At 52.2% G+C, this 16094-nt stretch overlaps 6 protein-coding genes across 6 annotated transcripts in view; 3 read left to right on the top strand and 3 right to left on the bottom strand.

The window, feature by feature from the left end:
* Positions 1–229: 229 nt before the first annotated feature.
* PHYSODRAFT_489246 (hypothetical protein) lies at positions 230–5588 on the bottom strand (the record flags this gene model as incomplete). The annotated part of the gene is made up of 12 exons (XM_009523694.1): positions 230–1348; positions 1421–1456; positions 1614–1822; positions 1892–2164; positions 2261–2644; positions 2927–3044; positions 3126–3223; positions 3419–3575; positions 3658–3725; positions 3791–4094; positions 4362–4860; positions 5008–5588. The coding sequence occupies 12 exons, from the start codon at positions 5586–5588 to the stop codon at positions 230–232; spliced, it is 3846 nt and encodes a 1281-aa protein (XP_009521989.1).
* Positions 5589–5909: 321 nt separating this feature from the next.
* Positions 5910–6832, top strand: PHYSODRAFT_285258 (hypothetical protein). The gene is made up of 2 exons (XM_009523693.1): positions 5910–6465; positions 6637–6832. The coding sequence occupies exon 1, from the start codon at positions 5973–5975 to the stop codon at positions 6174–6176; it is 204 nt and encodes a 67-aa protein (XP_009521988.1). The 5' UTR covers positions 5910–5972; the 3' UTR covers positions 6177–6465; positions 6637–6832.
* A 264-nt stretch (positions 6833–7096) lies between these two features.
* PHYSODRAFT_354186 (hypothetical protein) lies at positions 7097–7688 on the top strand. The gene is made up of 2 exons (XM_009523692.1): positions 7097–7203; positions 7267–7688. The coding sequence occupies exons 1-2, from the start codon at positions 7111–7113 to the stop codon at positions 7543–7545; spliced, it is 372 nt and encodes a 123-aa protein (XP_009521987.1). The 5' UTR covers positions 7097–7110; the 3' UTR covers positions 7546–7688.
* Positions 7689–7760: 72 nt separating this feature from the next.
* PHYSODRAFT_493198 (hypothetical protein) lies at positions 7761–8479 on the bottom strand (the record flags this gene model as incomplete). The annotated part of the gene is made up of 2 exons (XM_009523691.1): positions 7761–8000; positions 8078–8479. 2 exons carry the CDS (start codon positions 8477–8479, stop codon positions 7761–7763), a joined length of 642 nt encoding a protein of 213 aa, XP_009521986.1.
* Positions 8480–9281: 802 nt separating this feature from the next.
* On the bottom strand, positions 9282–10162 carry PHYSODRAFT_557085 (hypothetical protein; the record flags this gene model as incomplete). Its single annotated transcript, XM_009523690.1, has 5 exons — positions 9282–9411; positions 9438–9618; positions 9678–9733; positions 9806–9882; positions 9971–10162. The coding sequence occupies 5 exons, from the start codon at positions 10160–10162 to the stop codon at positions 9282–9284; spliced, it is 636 nt and encodes a 211-aa protein (XP_009521985.1).
* A 4909-nt stretch (positions 10163–15071) lies between these two features.
* The window catches only part of PHYSODRAFT_492468 (hypothetical protein), a gene marked incomplete at both ends in the record, with an annotated part of 2548 nt that continues 1525 nt past the window's right edge, over positions 15072–16094 (top strand). The window contains 2 exons of the mRNA XM_009523689.1: positions 15072–15197; positions 15246–16084. Of these exons, the coding sequence (XP_009521984.1) occupies positions 15072–15197; positions 15246–16084 (965 nt within the window). The remainder of the gene's footprint in view (positions 15198–15245; positions 16085–16094) is intronic.

Here is a 16094-nt window from a genome sequence, read left to right as displayed (position 1 = left end):
TATTAGCCTGGGGCTAACTAATGCCACTTTAGACTGGAGTGGCTAATTCCGTCCATTATTGCAGTATCGCAACTGTGGAGGTATTTTGAGGCTGCTGCAGGTTTCTCTGTCGGCTTGATAGGCCCATGGGCCTCTGTTTCGATGCTGTCGGCCTGTTGCGGCGACTAAAGACCCCCAAGTACCATCAACAGCCCCAAGTAGAACCATTTGAAGCATTAAATATGCGCATTTACTGCCGACACACGGCCGTCATTGGCCGCAGATCGAGATCGACCACGACCCCTTCCGCTCCTGGGTCGGGTTTGCGGTACATCGCTCGAGACTCTTGCATGACCTGGCCCTCATTGATCCCCAAGACGTCCTGCTCCTCAACACCGCAATAGTAGACACTGCGCTTCTCGGCGTCCACTTGAGCTTGACTCGCTGAGAACAGCACGGCCTGTCCAAACTGCTCCGTCACCTTGTGCACCTTCCCAAAGCGGCCGCTAGCTGCGTGGACATCGGCCGCTGGCGCCTTTCTTAAAGATCCAGAGAACAGGTGCATGTCGTCCAAGTAAATATCCACATCTTTCACGCCGCGCTCAGGCGTCTTGCTGTAGTTCCAGAACTTGATCATCGACAGCACCACTGGCGTATCGAATCCAATGTACACGATGTTGCCTTGTTGGTTCCCTAGAGAACTTGCCAGAGAGGCCAGCCACGCGTCATGCGCCTCCCACGTGTTCTTGTCGCGACCGCTTAATAAATTATCAGGAATTCGCGTGTCTTGCTGCCGTCCACTTGAATTGTCCAACTCCGAGACTGAGTACGGCACTGCGGTAACAATCGGCGGCTTATCGAGTATCCGAGCGCCAGCAAAATCGTACAACTCGAGTCCATTTAGGCCGAGGTAGTACGGATCTCCCCATGTCGTCCAGCAAATGATCTTGAGAAAGAAGCCTTGAGGATACAGAGGCGCTTCGTAGTCTTGCCGAACGATTGGCGTCTTGTACGCTCGAGCGTTGAATGGATAATGGACGCGCTCCGAGTAGGTCGGAAGTTTATCCTCGGTCCCCGTGTCTTCTGAAAATCTCACAAGTTGTCCAAAGTCAAAGTCCGCGACGCCTGGCGCTTTACGCAGCAAGAAGCCGGTCTCCCTAGGGGAAATCACAACGCCATCTAACGCCACGACAAGCTGCTTGACACCGCGGTAGGTATCCTCTGGAGACTTGTTGTAGTTCCAGATGCGCAGACCGTAGAAGTACTGAGCCGTCTTGAGCTCGATCCGCACTTCGGGGGCAGCTCCAGATTCCAGCGGGACGAGCCACATGTGCGTGTCATCGCAAGTTGTAGCTTCGCCATCCATTAACTACATCAAATAATACAACGCAAATGTTATCATCAAACTTCTCCGTGAGATTCGACTGTGTGCAAAGCTTACCTTGTCAATTGTGCGTGGATCGCCAACGTATCCCAGCTACACATCAAGTAAAAGACACACATCACATTGGCTCCCAGAACTATGAGACCAGCCGTAAAACTGATCGTACCGATGCTAAATCGCGTGGTGTAGCGTCGACATTCGAAGTGTCTAGAGGGATCGGAGTGCCTCGTGACCCGACGAGCACGTCAACTTGCGTTAGCCCGATGTAATTCCTATCGCCCCATGTACTGTGAAGCTGCAGCGTGAGGCGCCTACCACGCGGCAGGTTTTCGTCCAAACCCACCTCACCACTGCTACTTCCACCTCCAACGCCTTCACTTGTTTTCATTGCATCTGGTGATCGCTGTTGAGGTTCCTCACTGATCACCCAGGAATCAATCGAAGTCCTCAACGTCGTATCTCGACTTGCGAGGGAACGCGTTGCCGTCGTCATAGGTCGTCCGTCGTTGCCTACGCGTAGCTGGTGACTGTCATCCCTGTCGCTTTCCTGGTTCTGTTCGACTGTGCGAGAGCCAGCATCGGACGTACGAGGGCGTTGCAGCTCCATCGATCGATGCACGGACGCCACAATCTCTCGAGTCTCTTCATCTTCCCGCTGTTGCTCTCCAGCCAGAGTCCGTAAAGCCTCATCATTCGCCTCAATAGCCTCCAGAATTGCTGTTTCCTGAGTGAAAAGTATCACCTCGTTGGAGATCTCCATACTGTCAGCTCCTACCAAGCCAGGAGCTTGCCGTATCTCGCCTTCAAAGATTATTTTTCCAGACTCAGCTAACTTGCTCTCACTCCCTGACATCAACGAGGTTGGGACGGATTCGTAAAGAATGAGGCGAGCCTCACGCACTCCGCGGCACGTGTGCGTGCGCGACTTGTTGTAGTTCCAGATCCGTACCATCGATATTGAGACTGAGGCGTTCATCTCCAGGAGGGCGTAGTGCGCCTGGCCTGGTGTGAAAGGTGCCAGCCACATGTGGAAGTCGTCGCATGTAAAGTTGACCCCATCCACGAGATTCTTGGGGACGCGTGGGTCGTCACTGTTCTCTTCCAGCACGTTAATGCTCTCAGGACAGGCAGTCACCTGCCGTACGGGATCGTGGAATTTCACCAACTCGCCGCGTTGATCGAAAATCTCCACCCCATTGAGCCCGACGTAGTAGGGATCACCCCACGTACTCAGAATCTCAATCTGCAGCCACTTGCCACTCGGGAGCACAGGAATATCCGCTATCATCCCAGCGCTGGTGTAATCCACGTCGCTGGCGATAAATTGTGTGGTATCAACAAAGCTTGGTTGAGACGGCGAGCTCTTCAAAATGTCTGGATATGAAGTCGATCTAGTAGAAAAGTTGGTCGCCATTGATCCTTGTCGTAATTCCGCTAGTAGTGCGGAGGTTGTAAACGACGTACGGGCTGTTGAGGTCTTAGGTTTCGCTTCAAACGAGTCAAAACCACTGTCCATTCCAAGTGAGGGTGCCTCTACAACGTCGGTAGGCTGAGCAAGCCGACTTCGGTTCGTCTTGCTGAACTTCTCGAGGCTGTCCCAGGACGAGAGGGAAGCCAGTGAAGGTGCCACCCCGTTTTGTTCGTATCGGGGTTTCGTATCACTGCCGAGGCTTGAATGCAGCTTTGCCTCAGCTCGACCTGTGTGGAATTCGCTCGTGTTCGTGTCTTTCGCTGTATCCGCAGTGCGATCGACGCCGTAGACCGGTTTCCCTTGCCTCCGTCGGCTAGTCACGTTGCCGGAGGAAGGCTTCTCGTCTGCCATCCACGTATCAAGGTTGCTTGTAGACCGGCTCGTCACCGCTGAGCGATCTAATGTGGAGGGGGAGGAGGTACTTGATCCCGAAAGCCACATCGGAGTGCTATCACTTGGTTTCTTAGTAGGTATTCTCTCCGGCTCTGCTTCTGATCGCTGCTGTGATCGGATTGTCTGAGCCCACTGCGACGATTCCTTCACGTCACTTCGATCTGCTGCTGGAGCAGAGCTGTTCTCAAGACGAGCAGTACGCGACGTCTTCCGAGCGGTACCAAGTAAATCAATCCACGTGCACGTGCTGTCGTCTGGGTCTCCAAAGGTTTCAGGCAACGAGCCCGTCCACACGCATTTGCCACTGACCAAAACTTCGATGTCGCGTGTGCACGCAGTATGGGTTCTCTACAGAAATGTCAATGATGTTCCAGTTAGATTGAAAAATAAAACAAAATACCAGAGGCGAGGTGGGGTATAAACTACGCACGCTGTTGTGGTTCCAGATGCAGAGTTTGCTTGGAGCTGACGATACTTCGAATCTAACAAGAAGCACGCCTGCAACACACATTCATCAGAATCTATAGCACAGCGGCACCGGCACAAAGTTTAATTTCCAATACCTGAGTCCCCCAAACGCCCCAGCCACATGTCCTTCTCAGCATTCGTCTGAGCCACTCCATTGAAAAGTTTCTGCAAGCCGCGCACCATATCGTTCGTTCTGGGTAGCGATTTCCCAGTAGGCTGATCGAAAAGTTGTACGGATTCCACATCAACCGGTAGCTCTTCGCCGTTCAGATCATACACGCAGATCTGAGTGAGCCCCACAACGCGCGTTTTACTCCACGTCGACAACAACTTCACGTGAATCTCAAATTGTGATGAACCAACAGCAGAACTTGCGCCCAAACTGAATCCAAGATTGAGCTTTGGGACAATGGGAGCGGGATCCTGCTGAGCTTTCGAGCCTTGTAGATCCACGTCAACCTTTTCTTCGATTGGCATCGCCTGAGGCGTGCTCTTAGCCTCAGCAGCGTACAGTCCTTCGTCCGCTGAGAAAGCTTCTCGAGCTTCTTTGTGCTTCTTCTTGGTTTTCAATTTGGCCTCCACCTTCGCTGACGGGATGGCCTTATCAGGTTTGGCGCCCCTCCCTTTATTCGATGCTGCAACCGGTCCATGATCACTGAGCGCGACCTCTTCCTGGAGCGCTCGCAGCTTGGCGAGGCGCTCCTGCCGCTTGACCTCCATCAGTCGTTCAATCTCCCGCTCTTCGTCCTCTAGCTGCTTCATCATCTTGGCTCGCCGCTCCTCGGCCTCCTTCAGAATTCGCTGCTTCTCCTCTCGCTCCCGTTCAAGGCGCTCTTTCATCTCGTTGGCGTACTCGTCCTCCCATCGGAGCTGCTCTTCCAGCAAATTCTTCAACGGCGCCACAGTCGGAACCTCGTCGACTGACTGTTCTACTGCCGTTGTCTTTGCGTCTGTAGGTGCAGACGTGGACGGATTCAACGTCGACGTGATCTCCTTCCAGATAGCAGGATCGCCAATCGAACTCTGCAGCACCTTCACATCGTCCGCATCTTGCTCACTCGCCTGGAACTTGCGAAGCACATCAACCAACGCTCGCTGCTTCGTTCGAGAAAGATGTTGGATGATCCTCACCAGCTCCTTCGTCGTCTTCGATAGGTCCACAGGACTTGAGCTGCTCTGCTCTGCTGCCGTTGGCTTCACATCATCTTCAGCCTCTACGTCTTCCTCAATGTCGTCAATCACCAGCTCTTCTCTCTTTTGCCGTCGGTCTCTCTCCCTCTCGTCGTCGTCCTCCTCGAACTCCTCGAACGACTCCTCCAAGTAGCTCTCCTCTTCATCCTCCTCCTCCTCTTCTCCATCTTTCTCCTCGACCTCCTTCTGTGTCGTCAGCCGGAACAGCGGCACTCCGTCCTGATGCTCCACCGCGACGCCCATCGGAGCTTGAGGGCGGCTCCACTTCGCTCGTCGCACCGGCCCCTTCTCCTCGTCCGCCGCCGAGCCAAAGTTCAGCGTCGTGGACGGCGCCGACCTGCACTTGGAGAGGGGGTTGGCCTCCTCCCGCTTGGACGAGAACTTGGTGGGCAGCACCGACGTGGTGGATCTCGTGCTGCGTGAGGACGTCGAAGGGATTTGAGCTGTGCCCGCGGCTCTCGCGGGCACGTTGAAGGCCGTGACGAAGGCCTCCTCGCGCTCCTGCAGCCGGTCGTTGCGCTTCGAGGCGGCGGCCAGGCGCTTCTTGACGCGGTTGCGCTCCTCCAGCACCTTGATGTACTGCAGCTGCCGCGTGAGCACGGGGTCCGCCTTCGCCTCGGCGGCGGAGCTGCTGTCGCCTCGGGACAGATGCAAGTCCTGCTGCTGCTGCTGCTGCTTGTCCCAGCGCTTCCTCTCCGCCATCCTCGCTCGATCAAGATCGCTTGAGGCTCTAGGGTGGTCGTGATACGACTCGACTCGACTCGACTCGACAGTACCGAAGTCTAACCGTCACAAGTCGCCAACGTCTTTTCGACGCAGGATTTGGTCAAGAAGACAGAGCAGGGCCACGATGCTGATCGAGGTCACGCATTGTGCTGAGACGGGAGGGTGCAAGCATGCATTCGGGCATGGTCTACATGCATTCTGCAGCACTGCAACGTCGTCACTGGGCACGCGCCTTCATTGGACCTCCCGGTTCAACCAGTGGGCTCGTGCGGGGCATCTCGCCATTCGCGAATTTGCCGCGTTCGAGTCGCATCTTTTCATCCCTGCAGTCGACTGTGACTGACACGAGTTCCAAGCACGATGAAGTTCCTCAAGTCGCTGTTCCGCAAGACCCCTCGCGAGATCTCCGACCAAGCGAGTGAGCGCGCTACTGCCGCGACGGCTGGCACGCTGCCTCCGATCGACTTGGCCCGGACGACCCGCCCCATCAGAAGCGAAGGCCACGGGGACAAGAAGCCCCGAGTGGGGAAGCTCACGCTCTACATGCTGCTCTCGGGCATGTAAGGCTCAAGCAAGGACGGCCGGCCCCGATAAGTACAACCGAATTGACGTCGCGTAATTAACTTCAGCAATACATTCGCTTATTGTGAACATGTTGGTCTTGATGGTTCATTGCAAGCTTCTGATGCTCAGTTTGCTGTCTCTGGTGGCACCTTGCGCTCGCGTCTGCAGGGAATCGTTGAAAACAAGGTCCAGCAGCCACAAGCGAACAAGATCATTGACTGAGGTGTGAACGCTTCCTGTACCAACGAAACAGTGACCATAGGCTAACGGTGAGATGACGTTATGCCCGCCACGATTGAGTTGTATCCAGGTGGCAAATGGCTCGAACTCCTCTGCAGCTTCACTTATTCAACTTGAGAAACGCGAGGGGAATCAACACATCGTCGGCTGCGATGATGCGTGCAGCACCAGTGTCCTGATTCACGCGAATCGGATTGCCCAGCAGCTAATTTGCGTCAAGCTTCACACACCCAAATCCCCTTCCGTCTTGCAGATGAGCGCGCCGCAGAAGACCCTCAAGCCCTGGTGGGGAGACGGACCCCGCCCCACGCGCGAGCAGATGGATCGCCACGCTGACGAAGCGTAAGAGTGTTGCTTTGGGTGTCTTTAGGATAATTGAGTTCTGGTATCAACGATGGTTATAGGTCCGCCAAGTGTGAAGGAGCACGCAGAGCGTGGCAATCCTGCGTCGGTTGTCGCCTGCATCGACGAGTTCGCGTCCAGTACCCACATGGTGAATGTCGGTGGCGTCAAGGGCAAGATCATCGACGAGGAGATCGTTAAGAAGCAGCCTGAGGTCATGGCGGAACTCGGAGGGAACACGGGCTACAGCTCTGTGTGATTCGCGAGCAAGCAGCGCGAGGCCGCGGGCAACAAACGCTCGCACTACCACTCGATCGAGTTCTCGCCTGTGTTCGCAGCTCGTGTGCGCGAGATGGTGGAGCTCGCGGGGCTGTCGGACCACGTGACAGTGCATGTTGGACCGTTCTCCAAGAACTACGAGGTTCTCCGCGGCCAGGCTGTCGACGTGAGTGCGTTGTGAGTTGACTGTTATCACTGGTTTGCTCTAACGCGCGATGCTTGTGTGCAGGTGTACTTCATTGACCACGACAAGAAGGCGTACTTACAAGACTCGAAGCTCATCATCGGGAGCGAGACGCTGGTCCCAGGATCTGTCGTTATCGCTGACAATGTCGGGCTGGGTCCTGTCCCGGGAGGCAAGAACGAGTACATCGAGTTCGTCGAAGAGAGCCCGAAAGTTCTCGGAAGTGCGCCACACCGTCTACATGAAGCGCGAAGACATGATGATGCCAGACCTTTCGGTCGCGACGTTCCTCGGATAACGTGCTGGATCCTGAGCACTTGCTAATAGCAAGTTGCTATCTTCCAAATGATGTGGCAGCGAAGCAGTGGGTTGTTACTTTCAATTCGCAACCCCACGCTGCAAACAAGAGCCGTGGTTTTTGGAACACTTTCGATCGAGATCATACTCAACAAGAATTTTCATCTTCGAAACTACAGAAGTACATCAGCCGTGCCAAGTTAGCGCGGCAGTGCATCAATTTTGTAGCTGCAGAAATCCTTTCAGCCGCGGAAAGTAGCAATCGACAGGTCCGGCAGCAGCTTGCGGTCGCGCCCACAGTGAATCGTGTGGCGCACCGCAGAAAACTGCGGGTTGTTCTCGATGAACTCCAGATAGTCCGGGGCACCCGGTCTCACGACGTTGTCTGCAGCGATGACAGATCCCGGCGCCAACGTTCCGCTGCCGAGGATCAGCTTCAGGTCCGACAAGTACACGGTCTTCTCGTGGTCAATGAAGTAGAGCTGCCAGCATTAATAACGTACCACCAGGTCAGAACAGACAAACGAAGGACTAATCTCCCCCACAAGCAGCCACTTACATCGACGGTCTTGCCTCGAAGCGCCTCGTACTGCTCCGAGAATGCGCCCACATACACCGTCACCTGGTTCGTCAAACCCGCGAGCTCCACCATTTCACGCACGCGAGCCGCAAACACCGGCGAGTACTCGAACGAGTAGTAGTGCGAGTCCTTGCCCGCAACTTCGCGTTGCACGCTGGCAAAGCGCACGGTGCTGTAGCCCGTGTAAGCCCCCAGCTCCGCCATAACAGCGGGCTTCTTCTTGCGGATCTCCTCGTCGATGACAGCGCCCTTCACTTCCCCGATGTTCATCATGTGGTGCGTGGTCGTGAACTCGTCGATCGTGGCAATGACGGACGCCGGGTTGCCGCGCTCCGCGTGCTGCTTCACGTACTCCAGACACTTGGCAGAACTGTGACGCATATCACATCAGATAACCCGTGAGTGAGCAAGATGACGTCAACCCTTCACCAACCAGAGCGTGGGAAACTCACTTTTCGTCCGTCCAGCGGTTGGTCGGCATGCGGCCGAGTCCCCATGGATCGACCGGCTTCAGTGATGAGCTCATCTTGCAAGGCTGGTGAGTTGTGGTTGCTCCGGCGCAAATTGGTGAATGAGGCTCGAATAGCGCGTGGCCTGGTCCGGTCCCGAAGTCCGACGACAGGCAAATCCGAGGGGAGTGCCTTGCAGTGCGGAACGCATCATCAAAATCACAAAGAGATTATGGTACAGTATGCACGTCTTCAGCGGAATGATGGTTGTCAAAGTATCCACTGCCCTGCTGGATTGAATCCCTGGACAAACTAGGATATAGCGCTGGTTGACGTCATTGTGTTTGTATTTTTCTCCTGGGGTGATGCCGCCTATCAAGTGGACCTAGTGAGCACGTACAAGTACTGGTCGACCAGTAAGTCTGCGTTGAACACGTGAGGGGAGGCTAGCGTGTCCACGTGCTTTGCGTCGAATCCGTACAGTTGCTTCGCCTTAGTGAAGAACGACAAGTCATTTTTCTCGTGGCCTGGCACATGGTGCGCGAAGCTCACGAATACCTGATGCATGAACATCACACCGCAACAACCAACCGACCACAGAGTTAAAAGTGATAGCGATGACTGGGGAGGAAAAATCGCCTTACCTTCCCATCAGACGCCAGGCATGAGTCGATGGACTTGAGTAAATCTTCGTGCTGGGTAGTAAAAAACAGAGAAGTCATAAACCCCATTAGCTACTGTACCACACAGAGACACACACGCCAACCATTCCGAAAACTTACCAAGTGGTGAAGCCATAGACACTCGGCAACGACAGCCACATCGAATCGACTCTTCGGTGAGTTGTTGCCGCCATCATCAGCACTTTAAACACCACTGGGTCGTCACACTCCTTTCCAGCCGAATCAACAAGGTCTGACGCTGGCTCTGTTGCATCTAGGCAGCTCAGCAGCCCTATCGTATCGCTGCCCCACAAGTGGCCTCGCACTTCGCGTCTCCCGCTGCCCAGCAGGTGCTCATTGCGCTTGATGTTTGCCCTAATATTCTTCAGCAGTAGGTCGTTCGGGTAGTCTACAGTATCACATCCCAGTCAGCTGTGCGTCCGTCACCAGAATCCGAGCCAGACGCACCCGTCATTACTGCCACCTCCGCTCCAAAATGCAGTGCCACCAGCGACGGCAGCGCTCTACAACACTCAATCCCCCGCACAGTTAACCGTCAGCACTCGTTCCCCCCTATTCTCCTCTTCGATACTCACGATGCCGCGCCGAACTCCACGACACTCCGTCCCTTCACGAGCTCTGGGTGCTTGGCGATGTGCATGGCGATGAACCTCTAGAATACACAATAATCACAATAATGCAAATGAGTTAGAAAGACTGAAGTTGCATCAAAGTCCCCCAGCTAAAGCTTTGAAGTTGACACGCACGGCTCCGTTCCAGACGGCGCAGGCGAAGAGCGAGCCGGGGATTCCGCCGTCGTCGTCGGCCACGGAGATGCGGAAGTGCGGCGCCGACGGGCCGACGTCCAGCTCCTGCACGAAGTCCTCGGGGTCGTACCCGTTGTCCTCCCCGTTCTGCAGGAAGAGCGCCCCCACCACGTTGTCTTCGTCCATTTTGGTCAATGAAGCGACAACTATAGTGTACCATGTTTATGGTACATCCACTGCTTCATTTTTTTGCTGTGGAAGATTGAAAAAGGGGACAATCTTCAAATTTAGTCGGTTGCGCTAACGCGACCTTGTATTGTGGCTTTCATCCGTTTCGGCAAGTTGGGTGGGGTGGTCCGAGATCTGATATATCGGGTGAAGAGCTCCGATTTAGCAGGAGGGGCTGAGGGAAGCAAACTATATCTGGCCCGATTTGCGTCTGGGGGCTGCGAGTTGCGAAGCAGGGCCCAGAAATGCCGCTTTTCGCCGGCAAAAGGGACTGCCGCGAAAACGTCTGGGGCCCTCTCAGATCGGCGTGGCACGACGGTCGTAGATGATCACGCGGGTGATTTAGCTGGCCATAGTGCTATCAAGTGGCTATATACAGTGTACTATTGTCCCCAATGTCTTGCAGTTCTAATGCGTCATGTGAGGTGGGGAGGTATGGCCAGCCTCCCCTCTGAGCCTTATGCTATCAGATATAGCTAAATTGGACTAACCGATCATGAAGGAGCTCCATTTCATATAAATCGGACTCGGAGATAACACGTCAAATCGGCCAGCAAAATAGTTGAAAACTACAAATAGTACTCCGATTAAGTAATCTCGTCGTATTTTTATACAGCACTAAAAATTAGGTGTAACTATAAACGCACATGTGGCACCGAAATAATTCTGTAAGTTTTTGTGCACCTTTTTGAATACTGGATTCTGATTGGCGATAGTAGCCCTCTTTATTTCACACTATCTATATTTTTTTACATTTCAGAGCTGCATTTCCTTTCATGCGCCCACAAACATGCTAGACTGATTATACTGCAATCCCAACAGCTAATCTTTTAGAGTTTTGAAGTTACCGGACAAGTACGTTACAGTCAAACAAATATTTATAAAACACACTAATACTATTAGATATAGGGCTAGTATGAGCTTGACGGGTGCAGCCGTTTGGTGCACCCAAACAGTTGGTTTGACACACAAAAGTACAGATTTGACTGTTTTAAGATTCGTATTTAAAGTTTTATGTTCAATTTTAGTATATCCTCTCGTGTAGTATAATAAAGACTTTCGAACTTTGTTGTACATGAAGCCCTCTTGCCACAATGTAGTGGTTTCATTCAAAGCTGCCTAAATAGGCAGATTACTCGAAATAACTTTTTTTAAGCGACATAGCGCATTTTAAAATCCGACATGACCATATCTTAGGAAATGGTTTTCTCTCTGAATTTGTTTTTCTGGCCGCAAACCCTGATCTATGGGTCCTACAATAGCAATCCAATAAAATAAGAACACATATATACATTATCTGACAATGTTTACAGTTTCCACGAAGTACTGAAATATCTTTTGTGCGAAAGAACATTTAAACAATTGCAAGGGTTGACCGATAAGAGATGAACGAACGCAAGCTAAATAAGGTGCCCGCAATTGGTCTTTCCATTGGAACGAATGTAAATCTTACATATAAGTCAAACACAAACTCAAGCACCCCCGATGCCAAATCCAAAAGAAGACGGCACTGATGTTACGGCGGTAACATATCACAGGGGAATATGCAGCGCGCGCGAGGCAGCGGGGCGACGTCCCGAGGCGGGGCAGGTGGGCCATACTGGCTGCAAAAGCGGAGTATAGCTGGCGTCAACCTGTTCTCGAGGACACGCCTAACAGACGTGTTTAACGATGCTACCGGTTTCCACGCGAATCGGCAGACTCCACGATGCTTTTTAAATGAGTCGCCACCTTGTGTAAGTCCACGTTACTGAGTGTAGGTATCCCGTACCGGCAGTCGTCAGCATCCATCACCTCCATGAACAACAGCGCCTCAAAAATCACCGCGTACCCAATTTGATCGCTCTCTCCACAACATTGTAGTAGTTGAATGTACCGGCCAGAGTGTCATGTTCTGAAACGCTATTAGAACCGAAAATAGTGCACCAAATGTGCAAGGCCGTCTCGCGGTCGCCGCGTTCCATGGCCTCAGCAAGTCGAGGTGCCACCGTATCGACGTTGAGGAACGTGATGACTATGCTGCTTAAGGACAGCCTGGCCGAGTGGGTGGCGCGCCCAATGAATGTAAATATGCCCGAGGAAGAGATACCCGCGCTGGCGTTGGCGAAATTTGTTTTGTTTTTTTTTGGGGGGGGGGGGTGGTGGTCGCGGCGTCCGAGGTGGAGGGAGAGAACTTGCGGTCCGTCATGCTCTGGTCCTCCATTGTCCTCCTTCTTCTGTTGGTACCAGACTGAGGGGAGGTCAATCGGAGTACTTTGGGCAGGATACTGACATTGAGACGACGCGATACTTCATGAAGTTCGGGATGTAGGATTATTCGCTTGGTTTGATAACTAAAGTCGACGGTTGTACTACATCTCCGCATGCTCAAATGGATGAGTCTCCCGACATCGAAATTGGTTACGAGATTGGTTAACTTGATCTAGTAATGGCCTTGAGCCCATATATGTTATTAGCGTGCGGGCCATGGGTGCTTAAAGCACTTTACTGGGATAGAGATCGCGTGTAGCCCGCGCTCTGTAGTCGATCTTCGCCCTTCTCACGCAAGTATTTGGCGTATTAATGACGCTTGTACAATAATTTCAAAATCACCAAGATGTCTCCTTCATTCAAGTATAAAAATTAAAAGAACTGTTAGAATGGTTATCTTTAACAAATAGTCTTGATAAATATTAAAGCATAAAATGTAATTGACCATTGGACGCCGCCCAAAACCACCCTATTGGCCTATATGTCAAGTCCGGCGAGAGTTGATAGACCTAGCATATCCCCACCTCACATCTGGTGAGATCTCAATAAACTCGGCGGTACTTCAAGGTATGCGGCCTCTGATTTGGCAACTTTAGTAGTTTTAGCTTTGTTTTTGTATGAGCTTATCCAGAAGGTACCACCTCGACCCTCAACAAGCAACCTTCTTTAAATCCTGGCATATATCACGAACCTTCGACATGCAGTACCTGTGCAGCTTTGATTTTTAGAGATAAAATTAGAGATTGAGTATGACACCCCCGTAGGGTAGTTTTGGGCGGCGTCCATTAGTTCCATTAAGGCTGTTTTTGACTGGCATCTACTTAAGTCGGCTTAGGCTTCATACAGCATATGCTCAAAAGTGCTGAATTTGGAAATCGGATCTAGGCAAATATTCAATCAAGCTGGATAAGACTGTCTTTTGTATATGTCTTACAAGCCAAAAACCGGATGTACAAGTTGAACACGGTCTAAACGTCATACTACACCTTTTCAACGTCAAAATGGCAAATTGCTAGTTCAAAATGACAAAACGTAAGTTCAAACTGTCACGAATAGAGACAGGACCGTCTCACAATCTTATACGAGCACGATTGGCTGATACAGCTCACTGTCAGCCAATAGATATTCGACACTTTGTTTTTCTATATATCCCCATTACAAACAGGTCTAAGTATCGGTTTACAAAGGATTGTCGTTTTGATTTTATATTTTGACGTATTGAATTTTCTTTTTGCCATTTTGAAGTTGAAAAGGTGTATAATTATATCAGTGTTTTGCAATAAGGTTTCTTAAGATAGGAGTGCTAATGACGCCTGAACTAGCAGCAACCACAGCGTGAAAACGTACCAGAGCATGTTTTAGATGCTTCCGAGCGCACCATCAAAGTATGGGGTGGCTTGGGCCACTTGCGGATTTATTTTGATGAAACCAGCATAATTTGAAGTGACCTTCCAGTAAATAATGTGTTAAAACCTAAGTCCGTATGCGTTGTCGAATTAAGAATAACAATAAATTGCAATGCGCTGTCAAAATCTTGACTATGCTCACTGAAGGTACTGTAGAAGTCAATGAAGATGCCATTTCACTTTAGCCCACGTACGCGTTTTAGGACCATATCACCATCCTCTCAACTCAAACAGTTGCGAAACGTTTCAAAATACTTTCACAATAGTTTTTACTGGGATAGGAAGCAACGTTAGTGCTGCTTTCGCAGACCAAATAGGATTATATCCGTGGTACATCAAGTCAAACGATGACCCCCCTTGATATCCAACTGGTATATTTCTTGAAACCGGTACGACTCTGTTGCCGCACTGGGCCGTCCAAAAGGTTTATATGCGGGGGCAGACTGAACCAGAGGATACCCATCACACGGATATGACCCCGGTCTCGCACTGGGCCGGTTTATATGCGTGGGCAGATCGAACCGGTGTGCTACCGATGACACTGGTATGAATCAGTGCATATATTGAGCAGGGTACGGATGGACGAAGTGAAGTAAAGAGAACGCTTGGACTGTACAATAGCACTAGAGGTAAGCATTTGCATTTTCTAAAAGCTGCAAAACAGATCTAAACCAAGGTTCGCATTTTTAATTTTGTAAAGCATTGCCGGTTTATATCTTGCATCTACACTTTAAGAAAAACTCCGGACAGATGCAGGAGATGACCGGAGCAAGTAAGAAAAGTAATTAATAAAAAATAAAAATGGGATTCATACCAAAATCCTCCTATCCCAGCCGTAGCAAGTAAGAAAAATAATTAATAAAAAAATAATCAAGGGATTCATACCAAAATCCTCCTATCCGGAGCCCTAGTTTAAACTGTATTTAAAAAATATGTGAGTAGCTCACACTGATTTCCTTACTGTTTTTTTTCCTACAAAATTGGCACCACCAAAATATGGTACACTGTACCCTCAATCCAATAACACTGGCATTGCGCACCTTGCAGCCACCTGCAGCGCTGCTCGGCCTCAAGGGGAAGCTTCACGCCGCCGTATCTCCGCGCACAGGTCGCCTCTGACGCTCGCGCCTAGCCCACCTCCAAGCTCCGCGCGTGCTCTCTCCTCCCACCCTCCCCGCGCCGCCCAACTCCCGCTGCTCGCTCCGTGATCCATGGGGCAGCACTTTCTGTTCCACCGCGACCTGGTGGCGGCCACGGCCGTGCATCACGCGGTGCACGCGCGGCTCTCGAGCGACCTGCAGTCCGACCTGGTGCTGCTGGGGCCGCAGTGGCTGCGCGTCTACCGCGTGGAGCCGAGTCCGAGCGCCGAGACGTCGTCGTCCAAGGGCCAAGTGCTGCACCTGCTGGCGTCCTTCCCCCTGGCGGGCGTGGCCCAGAGCGTCCACGTGCTGCGCTTCGACCGCAGTCTGCTGAGGAAGAAGCACCGCTTCTTCGGAGGCGAGGAGGTGCTGCTGCTCACGTTCCCGCTCTTCAAGTGGGTCATCGTGGGCTACGACCGCCGCTCGCGCAGTCTGGCCACGCTCGCCATGTTCTCCTTCGAGGAGGACGCTATCGGCCCTGGAGCCACGCTCAAAGGAGAGATGAACGGCCGCGAGCAGCTGCTGGGCCTTGCGACCCACGCGGCCGCCAGAGTCGACCCGCAGACGAGATGCGGAGCCATGCTCGTGTACTCGGACCAGTTGGTGATCGTGCCCTTCCGCAGCGAGTCGATGGAGCTGTCGTTCTTCGAGGAAGACGAGGATGAGTTCGACGATGGAGACCAGGCTGGAGCCACGACGGCGGACTCGGACGATGAAGAGGATGACGAAGAGGAGAAGAAGCTCGAGGAGCTCGTGAACGAGAGCAAGCACAGAGGAGTGACGAGCGATATGAACAACACGCTCAACGCGCTGCTGGACAAGAGTGTCAAGGTGGGCTCGAAGAGGAAGAGGAACCACATGAGCGGACTCATGCCGAACGATATCACTGGACGCGAGTTCTTGCTGCGTCTGCGCGAGCTGGAGATCACGGGAAAGGTTATCGACTTGGCGTTTCTGGACGGATACTTGGAGCCGACGCTGATGGTGCTGCACGAGGAGAACGAGAAGAACTCGACGTGTGGACGTCTGGCGGCTGGATTCGACACGTACTGCATCACTGTCATCTCCATCAACATGAACACACGGTAAGCTCGA

This window comes from Phytophthora sojae (assembly GCF_000149755.1).
Source record: "Phytophthora sojae unplaced genomic scaffold PHYSOscaffold_3, whole genome shotgun sequence".
In the NCBI taxonomy this organism is placed as follows: Eukaryota; Oomycota; class Peronosporomycetes; order Peronosporales; family Peronosporaceae; genus Phytophthora; species Phytophthora sojae.
Note: the sequence above shows the minus strand (reverse complement) of the source record. Positions and strands in the feature narration are given on the sequence as shown.